At 54.5% G+C, this 9,463-nt stretch overlaps 1 protein-coding gene, 1 long non-coding RNA gene, 3 other non-coding genes and 1 pseudogene across 6 annotated transcripts; 1 reads left to right on the top strand and 5 right to left on the bottom strand.

Moving 5' to 3' along the window:
• Window positions 1–814: 814 nt before the first annotated feature.
• Window positions 815–4,053, top strand: LOC116547264 (surfeit locus protein 1-like; the record flags this gene model as incomplete). The annotated part of the gene is made up of 7 exons (XM_032273265.1): window positions 815–1,084; window positions 1,166–1,248; window positions 1,953–2,144; window positions 3,115–3,187; window positions 3,269–3,431; window positions 3,711–3,792; window positions 3,870–4,053. Coding segments are annotated over 7 exons (933 nt in total), but the record flags the coding sequence as incomplete, so codon positions are not given.
• Window positions 4,054–4,397: 344 nt separating this feature from the next.
• On the bottom strand, window positions 4,398–7,747 carry LOC116547263. 2 transcript variants are annotated; one of them, XR_004267001.1, is made up of 5 exons: window positions 6,901–7,747; window positions 6,238–6,386; window positions 5,814–6,025; window positions 5,162–5,292; window positions 4,398–4,901 (listed from the first exon to the last, which is right to left on the bottom strand). It is a non-coding gene; the product is annotated as an uncharacterized LOC116547263 (long non-coding RNA). The 2 variants fall into 2 exon arrangements; XR_004267002.1 differs by having other exon boundaries at window positions 5,814–5,953.
• Window positions 4,998–5,064, bottom strand: LOC116547267 (annotated as a pseudogene).
• LOC116547265 lies at window positions 5,364–5,434 on the bottom strand. The gene has a single exon (XR_004267003.1). It is a non-coding gene; the product is annotated as a small nucleolar RNA SNORD36 (small nucleolar RNA).
• Window positions 5,700–5,771, bottom strand: LOC116547266. The gene has a single exon (XR_004267004.1). It is a non-coding gene; the product is annotated as a small nucleolar RNA SNORD36 (small nucleolar RNA).
• LOC116547268 lies at window positions 6,471–6,545 on the bottom strand. Its single transcript, XR_004267005.1, has one exon. It is a non-coding gene; the product is annotated as a small nucleolar RNA SNORD24 (small nucleolar RNA).
• Window positions 7,748–9,463: the final 1,716 nt, after the last annotated feature.

The following is a 9,463-nucleotide window of genomic DNA, read 5'->3' as shown; positions in this document are numbered from 1 at the left end:
TGTCGTGGGGATTGAAATGAACCCACTGCCGGCAGAACTGAGGTTCCCTGGGAGTGACAGGTTCCATATTAAAATGCTTTTAGTGGAACCGCGGTCGTGTACCGGGCATGTAGCAAGCGCTTTGTCCTCACAACAACGCGAGGGGTAGCTCCTTTGTCGTTCCTGTGTTACAGAGAAGGCTCGAGAGTTACTTCCTAACGTCCCTTCCAGCTAATGGGAGGCCAGCCCAGGCTTAAAGCTCAGGGTTTTGAAAGTAAAGGGCATCGAACCACCAGGGCTTACGTGTTGTTTCTCTCTGCAGCACAGGGTAATTTGCCATGTGTATAGGGTGCTGTGCAAGCCTGCTTCAGGCCTGCCTTTTTATTACTGCTTTTTTGCTTTTTTTTAGTATCCGCAAGGCCCCCATGGTGCTTTTCAGCCGATGGGACTCGCCCTCTGAGAGCTTAAAGGCACCTTCTGTGTACATTCTTCCGTGTCGTCACGGTTAGTTGTAAAAACTGAACGCTGTTAAGTGCTTTGTGAACCATTACTCTTGAGTCGATATGTTTCTCTGCATAACACAACCACGAGCGCCTGGCTGAGCGACTTAGTAACTGGCCGCTTATCAAATGCATTTTGAGTGGATGAATGGTGCATCTTAGTCCAGTGGAATACGTCTTAGCATATTCTTGAGTAAAAAGGCGTGAGTTACCCAGGGTCGTAGTTGGTCAACCAACGCTGAGCCCTAGATCTCACTCAGTCGGCAAGCATACTCAGTGTGTGCCATGTCCCGGGCACTGGGTTGGGCTGGGCTGGACACAGGGGCTGCTGGTAGGCTCCAGGCAGCAGGTTTTGTTCCCTCCTGTGCCACATTCTGTCAGGCAGTACTGGAGTCATTTTTGGAACGGGCTGCCCCAGGTCTCTGTTCAAGGGCTTCTGCCTCCAGGTCAGTGTTGTGAAACTTTCTCCAGAGGTGGCCTGGAGGCCAAGCAGGTGTGGCAGTTCTGCAGCAGAAGCATCTGCCACAAAAGCGGAAGATGACTCCTTTCTCCGGTGGGTCCTGCTCCTCATCCCCGTGACTGCTTTTGGCTTGGGGACATGGCAGGTAAAGACCCGCACCTGGTGGGGTAACTCTGGGCCCTTGACCCTGCTGCCATCTGCTTGGGCTTAGGCTCTGTCACTGTAGGTCCAGCGTCGGAAGTGGAAGCTGAACCTGATTGCAGAGTTGGAATCTAGAGTTCTGGCCGAGCCTGTCCCTCTGCCCGCAGAGTAAGTGTGTGGTTGCGCCCCTAGGGCAGATCTCACCTGAGTTCAACAGCGGAGCCCTGGCTTCTGCTGGGCGGCCTGCCCCTCTTGGCAGGACTTTTAGTCACTTCCTTCACCTCAGATGAGAGCTGTCAATATCATTCATCCTGTTGGGCTTGTTGTTGACGCCTGACTGCCCTTGTGAAGCTACCTGAGGCCGCCTCCTGACATAGGGAGGAAGGTCTTATTTGGGGTCCTGTGTGTCACTCTTTTTTCAGGTGTAGTAAACTTATCCTCCACAGGGCCCAAAGCCCTGTAGGTCTCACCGTGAGGGTGGTCTTTTGAAAAAGTGCCCTAAATGATTTGACTGCCCTCTCCCTAGAATATACCCTCAGACAGGTATACCCAAGCAAATGTTCCATTCAGCATAGCAGACGGGATGCCAGATTTGGCTTGTGGATGAGGTTTTGGCCCACATGTTTTAAAAAATTTCACATAAAATATGCATTGAGGAGTCCAGATTTTTAGCTTTTTGTAAAGTTGGACTCTGGGAGCGCAGAGCCACATTCCCATATGGCATCAAAGGGCCAGTTTCCCTTTGGCGAGGATGCCCTTTACCTTTCTCCTTTCCTTGTCTGGCCCTGGTGGGCTGTGTAGTCTGTCACCCACATTAGGGGATTCGTTTTCCGGCCAAACGTTGCTCGGGCACTGTTCTTGTCTCCATGCAGCCCAGTGGAACTGAAAAATCTGGAGTATAGGCCAGTGAAAGTCAGGGGGTGCTTTGACCACTCCAAGGAGCTGTATATGATGCCCCGGACTATGGTGGACCCTGCCCGGGAGGCCCGGGAGGCCGGCCGCATCTCCTCCTCAGCTGAGACTGGGGCCTATGTGGTCACTCCCTTCCACTGCGCCGACCTGGGGTGAGTAGGGCGTGGGGGAGCTGGCTGTCCTGGCAGAGCCAGTCAGGGTGTACTAATGTACATCACTAGTTCCTTCACAGTCCCTAACCTGGGTAAGACCCTGGGAAACCCAAGATACACAGAAGATTCAATTCCTTGCATAGTTGTTAAAATTCCTAATTGTGACATTGACTTAAACTTCTCAGCCAGCTCATTTATGACTGAACAATTTCTGTATGTTGACCTCTGAAGGGGAAGGAGGGATTCATGAAACGGGGACCCCTTCTCTGGAGCAACTCTCTAGTGGCCCACACGTTAGATGATGGTGGGGTATGAGGAGGGGCCAACGAGAGGAACTCACGAGAAGGGATCCCAGCCCTACCTTGAGGGAGTGGAGTCAGGAATGGCTCCCTAGGGGACCATTTGGCAGTTAAGAGATGGGAAGAACATTCCAGGCAAAGCAAATGACAGGCACAGGAGCACCTGTGTGATTCAGAGGACCTGGAGGATTAATGTACAAATGAAAATACCTGGGGCCCTTGTTAGCCCATGGGTTCCGGTTTTAGGCCCGGGATGGGTCGGTCCCAAATCCTCCATCTCCAGCAGGCTGGGGTGCCAGGGCTTCTCCTCACGGCTGCCACCTCTGTGAGGAGGGATTGGAGGCAGCCATTGCTAGTTCAGGGAGGTGGTGTGGGGTCTCAGCTCTGGCATGGCAGTGGTCACCAGTTGCACGTTGCAGTGGGAGAGCACAAGGAAAGCAGCAGAGATAGAGGGGAAAGCCACATTGGTAAAAAGTGGTGAGGTGGCAGGGAAGCTTTTACCAAAGGGCCTCAGGAGACTTTGTGTGGCACTGCCAGGGCTCCACTGAGCCAGTCCTGTTTTAAAAGACTTCCTTGGTGCTGTAGTTGTTCCTATGGGTGCCTGAGTAACCATGAGTGATGGCGTTTATTCAGAGACCCTCCCCACCTAAACAGCACTTTCGTTACCCTAGAATCACCATCCTGGTAAATAGAGGGTTCGTTCCCAGGAAGAAAGTGAATCCTGAAACCCGGCAGAAAGGCCAGGTAAGGGACATGGACCCTTCCTACTTTACAGAAGGCTCTGGGAGTCAGCCAGGCTCCATGGTTTCTCACCTTCCTTTATAGATTGAGGGAGAAGTTGACCTCGTTGGGACTGTGAGGCTGACAGAAACCAGGAAGACTTTTGTCCCCGAGAACAATCCAGAAAGGAATCACTGGCATTACCGGGACCTGGAGGCTATGGCCAGAATCACAGGCGCAGAGCCCATCTTCATTGATGCTGACTTCAGTATGTTGTGACCAGCTCACCCCACAAGAAGTAGCTTTTGTGAAGACTGTCCTTCCTCCTCCTAACCCTCATCACCCAGTCCCTGCTGTGGCATACATTCTCACACGTGCGTATGGGGGATGTGCCAACTCAGCAAAGGGAACCTAGCTAGGCAAGTACTGAGGGGTCAAGGCCAAGGTAAAGGCCACACAGGATTTCCAATTAAAATCACAGCCACTAGGAAGTAGTGCAGAGGCTGGCAGGCAGCAGAGGGTGGACTTGAGTCCACTGTCTCTGCAGAAAGCACAGTCCCCGGAGGACCCATTGGAGGGCAAACCAGAGTCACTCTGAGGAATGAGCATCTGCAGTACATCATAACCTGGTGAGTCCCCAGCGGCCCTCTGGCTCCCTCCCCTTCAGCCCAGCAGCCCACTAACACTGGCTTTCTTACAACCCCAGGTATGGACTCTCTGCAGCTACATCATACCTGTGGATTAAGAAATTTGTACGTGGAACACCTGGTGTGTGAGACCAGCTGCTAAAGCCCTATCCCTGAATAATGACGTATTTGAAAACATTACCTTTATGCTGGATCATGTGCTCTTGGGATAAATAAAACTTCTGGGCCTTCTACCTTGCATGAGCTCATGACTAGCTGATCATAAAATCCTGACTTTGTTTCAGTCAGTTCAAAGAACTTTCCCAAAACTTAACATGAAAATTACATCTCTAAGGAACAAAGTGTCTGGTTTAAGAATGTCTAAGGGTGAGAAAGAAGGGCTGGGTGCAGCGGCTCAGTTGAGGTCAAGAGCTGCGACCAGCCTAACATTGCAAAACCCCGTCTCTACCCAAAACACAAACATCAGCCAGGTGTGGGTCTGTAATTCCAGCCACTCAGGAGTCTAAGGCACCAGATTATCCTGAACCCGGGAGGCAAAGGTTGCTGAGATCACGCCTCTGCACTCCAGCCTGGAGGACAGTCAGGGTCCTTCTCCCCCCACTCCCCCGCAAAAAAAAGATACTTGCTAACCCCAAGTAAGATTCAACCCAAGATACCAACAGACATCGGCTGAAGGAAAAATTTGTATCATTTAAATTATTTTTATTTACAGCAAACTCCACTATGTACATTTCACCCCGAATCACTTTCAAGTTCTTTGGCCTTTCCTTTTTCCAGGCTTGGCGATGTGAGCCACAGACTTGGGACCCAGGACATTACCTCCCCAGTGACGGCGAATCTGAAAACACAAAAAGAGGGAGTCAGCTTAGCCTCTTGTTTTCTGAGATTTTCAAGGTTACTGCATGGTTCTGTTGGGCTGTTCCAAGCTGATCACCAAATAGAACTGCTCATACGTTAAGCCAGCCAGTTGTTTGGGAAAAAGATTAGCACATGACAGTATTTTGTGTGAAGCTGCTCTTACCTCATCCTATCTGTCACTGCAGTCTGTCCTGACAGCTCCCACCAGCTCAGCCAAGGCGCCTTTGTCTTCCCTAACACGGCAGGATGGAAAACCAAAGTGGGTTTTTGGCCTCTCTGTTTCCCTTTTGGAATGTGTAAGTGTCTTCATTTTTTGCTCAAAACAGACTTTTGCCTCAGATGTAATGTGACCACACGGTTTATTCAGGTGAAGAAATTCTTAACCATCATTGGCAAAAGTTCAGATAAATGTATTAAAAGATCGGCCTTTAAGGAAAACAACTGTGACGCGTGTATTCAATGCACTGGGGAAGTCTTCGGGCAGGCCGTGTACTTATTAACTAGGGTAAATGCGACAATGGTGCAGATCTTCCTGTGGAGGAGACGTCCCAGTCTTGCCTTCCCCTTGATAGTACAATAAGGGACTCCCATTTTCTGACACAGGGCAGGCAAGAAGACTACCAGCTGGAAAAAAGCATTAGCTGAAGAGTGTATTTGGACCAAAAGCAGTACATTTCAAAGCTAGCTCGGTAGCAACTGCTCAGGGTTAAAAAACTCATGGATTTCCACTTCAAGGTTGAATTCGGTGAGATTCACATCACCGCAAGAGTGACGCATTGAGCTGGATCCCTTGGCAGTACTGTCCTCACCCACCCACTTCCGTCTCGTCACTGACCCATCATTAGGCCTACTCTCTTCCCGGTACTGACAGAAGCCCTTGGATTAGCAGTCAACAGGCAAACACACCTGTCACCACCAGGTGGGCTTTCTTGTTTTCCACCAAGGCAGTGACGGCGTTAACTCCTAGAACACACAATCACTGTGAGCATTCACGGGGCCGCTCTGGTCACAAGCAGCTGCTGGGCCCAGGTGTTGACTCAGTGTTAAAAAACTCCCTTTTACTCTTCAGTCATTTCAGGTGAAGAAATTCTACATCACTGCAACAGCCGGCACCCAGTGTTCACCCTAAGGTGGGGTCTACTCACCCGCTCGAAGGACAGGCGGTCTCTTGATGGGGACATCTCCTTTGCCGGCAGCTTTCTTCTCGGCCCGGGGCCAACACCCTCTGCTTTTTTTCTTGCGCTCTCTGGCCTATACTTCTGGGCCAGCTTTAGCAGCTCAGTAGCTGGGAAAACACTCCAGTTTAGGTTTGTAGTCAAGGTTCTACTCCTTAACAGTTAATGTAAATGCTAGATCGCTGTCCTGGTATATAAGGACTATAATGACACTGCAGTTCAAGAAACTGAAGGCCGTTCACCCTCATGATCTGGATGAAATAAGCAATCATTGATTTTAATTAACTCATCAGCCTCAAAGTACCCCTCCCCCCCACCCCGGAAGACTCAGATATACAACTGTCAGACTTCAGTCTTTGCCTGAGAAACTCCTTTCCAGGTCACACAACCTCACCTGTTTGGCGGTCCAGGGCCTGGGTGAGCTGGTTAACGGCAGGAGGCGCTTTCAGCCCTTATAAAGGATGGCTCTCTGCCGCGGCAACCTGATACAGCTGGGCCATTTCAAAAAGTGGGTGAGGTCTCTTTTCGGTTGGACGGCCCGTCCTGAGAAATAAAGGGCGACATCGACCGAGTGAGGCTCAAATTCCGTTTCAAGTTCATGTCTGGGGCCCCTCAGAAGGGTGTTGGTGCATCAGCGATCTTGGTGGTTTAAAACGTCATCACCGTCTTTCAGATAGCAAATATTCTTTTACATCATCTGCACACAAACACCTGAGAACGCGATCGAGAATACGACGCCTTTCCTAACAAGAAGCCAAGGTGCCACCAAGCACAGCAGAATTGCAGTCCGAGGGCCACGCTGGGACAACACTACTGTACTTGTTTTCGGATGGCCAAGCTGAATCCAAGGCCGCTACCCTATTCGGCCGAACGCTCACTCAGCAACTCCCAATGAAAACGAGAGACGGGCACCATCACTGCCCGTCTCTAAGAGACACAAATTGAGCACTGAGACCACTTCACACCCACTAAAACCTACAAGATCCGACTCAACCCCATGACCACATTTCCTTGGGAAAAAACGTAGACCGTTTTCATTCTACCGTTTGTTGCTCACCGATACCGCAATTCTTCGGCCTGTGCTCAAACACGGGATTCGCCACTTTCTCGGCCTCCTGCTTCTTCACGACAGCAGGGGCCGGAGCCACCTCCTCCCCCTTGGCCTTCTCTCCTTTCGGCTGGACACAAAGAAAATCCCGGTTAAACCGCCGCCTCCTTCGTCGGGAGGTCTCAGGCTGGCGCCTTCGAAACAAGGGGCGCCGACGGCCCCTGGCCGAACCAGGCGGGCGAGCTGCGTGCTGAAGCCCCCCGGCGCCCCCCCAGCCTGTGCAGCCGCGGCCTTGGTTGCCGGGAACGTCCTCGCCATGCCTCGGCAGGAGCGTCTCCCACGGGCCGCACGAGCACGCAGCGCACGGAGCCCGAGTGGCCGGAGCCCGGCTAAGGCCAACGCCACGCGCTCTTCGCGTCGCCCACGGAGCAGACGCCCCGGACGGGACCCAGGACGCCCGAGCCGCGGCCCCGCAGGCTCCACAAGCAGCAGGTGCGGCTCGGAACTCGTTGGTCAAAGGCTCTGCGGCGGCCCTGAGAAAAACCAGGCGCCGCTCCCTAGTGCTCCGAGCGCCTCCGCCCCGTCCGAGCCCCGCGCCGCGGCGCTCCCGGCCCCCCTCCTCCAGCCCAGCGGCAGCGGGACCAGCGCATCCCGCTTCCGGCCGCCCAGGGCTTTAGTCCGTCTCAGTGTCTCCGTGCCACACCGGGTACGGCTCTCCTAGAGCTAGGCGGAGCAGGAGGCCCTGTGAGGCCGCGCCTGGAGGAGGATGGCAGCGGATGAAGTCGGGACCCGGATACGGTGTAGCAAAAGGAAACGTCACTCACCATCTTGGGCAGCGGGAAAAACAAAACGGAATTCTGGGTGATAAATATGCCGCATGGCTGATCGCGAGAGTTCAAACCGGCGCGGGATTTCAGATTTAAAGCAACAGGACTCCTATACACCTAAAAATCCAGGCGGGGCGGAGAACCTGCGGCGGCGCACTCGGTTTTCGGATTACGGAGCGACCGGGAACACCCAGTGTGGGCCGAGAGACTGCGGCGGGCGGGCCCGGCCTGGGGAGTGGCGCGGGAAAGTGCGGGTCCCGGAGGCACGTCCACCCCGCCCCGGGCCGACCCCGCGGTTGCGGCGTCTGGTGCGTGGGCGCTGGGTGGGGGTGAGGATGTGGTGGGCGCTGGGGACGGAGGTGTGTCGGGGGTGGGGATGTGGGTGGGGTGGGTTGGTGGGTGGGTGGGTCGGGGGGGCTGGGGTCAGGGGCCACGTTATCACGCGTGACTTATTTCCCCCATCCCGCCAAATATGGGCGCGAACAGCGCGAGTGCGTCCGGGAGTCCGCTCGGCCTCGCGCCAGGCCCCGAACCGAGGGGGCCCCAGGCCCTCCCCGAGCACCGCGCGCAAAGACCCGGCCCGAGGGCCAGGCAGGTGCAGCGCCGAGGCCGCCCGGTGCGGCTGCAGGGCAGAGGCCGACAGGCGCGCGTCCCGGCGTACCGAGCAGCCGTGAGGGCTGTTAAGAGAAGGAGTGGAATGACCCCTTTTTTTTCTTTTTGAGACAAGAGTCTCCCTCTGTCACCCAGGCTGGAGTGCAGTGGCGCGACCTCGACTCTGCAGCCTCCGCCTGCCGGGTTCAAGCGATTCTCTCGTCTCAGCCTCCCGAGTAGCTGGGATTACATACGCCCGCCACTACGCCCGGCTAATTTTCGTATTTTTGATACAGACGGGGTTTCACCATGTTGGTCAGGCTGGTCTCGAACTTCTGACCTCTCAGGTGATCCGCCCGCCTCGGCCTCCCAAAGTGCTAGGATTCCAGGTGTGAGCCACGACGCGCCCTGCCAGAATGACCGCTTTTTAGGACCTTTTCCCTGCCGCGTGGAAACTGGAGGGAGCTGGGCGCAGTGCAGAGATGAAGTCAGGAGCCGAAGTGGGAGTGGAATCAGAGTGGACGCAGGCGGTGCAGAGGGGTTCGATTGGAAGGACTCCTCAGATGGGAGGGCGGGAGTGGCAGCGGGCTAAGAAGTTAGGCCAGGGCCAGGGCCAGGGCCAGGGAGCTGCAGTTGAGCTTGCAGGCCTTGCTGGGACACGCTGTGGGCCTGGACGCGAAGTATGGACTGGAGCCCTAGACAGGGCTTGGAGGGCTGGCCAGGAGTTCTAGGATTAGCTTGCTTGCTCTGGCAGAGGCGGGGCCCGAGGAGAGTCCCGGCACCCACTGCGGTGCCTGCTGATGGAATGAGTTCATCTGTGTTTCAGTGATTGACTTTATTTGGCAGAAAGGGAATCCCCGGAAATCTGGGTGTTCTGCTAAGCTTGGGGCATAGAGGGTGGTTGAGGGCTCTGCCTGCACTCAGGGGTCTGTCCTGCACTCTACGTCCAGGTCTCCGCCCCTGTGCCGCCTGAGGCTCTGCCATGGCCCAGCAGAGAGCCCTGCCCCAGAGCAAGGAGACACTGCTGCAGTCTTACAACAAGCGGCTGAAGGATGACATCAAGTCCATCATGGACAACTTCACCGAGATCATCAAGACCGCCAAGGTGGGGCGTGGGGGGTAGCACAAAGGGAAGCAGGGTCTGGGGAGGGGTG

This window comes from Sapajus apella, unplaced genomic scaffold (genome assembly GCF_009761245.1).
Source record: "Sapajus apella isolate SASKATOON/1434 unplaced genomic scaffold, GSC_monkey_1.0 scaffold2525, whole genome shotgun sequence".
NCBI classification, from domain to species: domain Eukaryota; kingdom Metazoa; phylum Chordata; class Mammalia; order Primates; family Cebidae; genus Sapajus; species Sapajus apella.
This window is presented reverse-complemented; position numbering and strand designations above follow the sequence as displayed.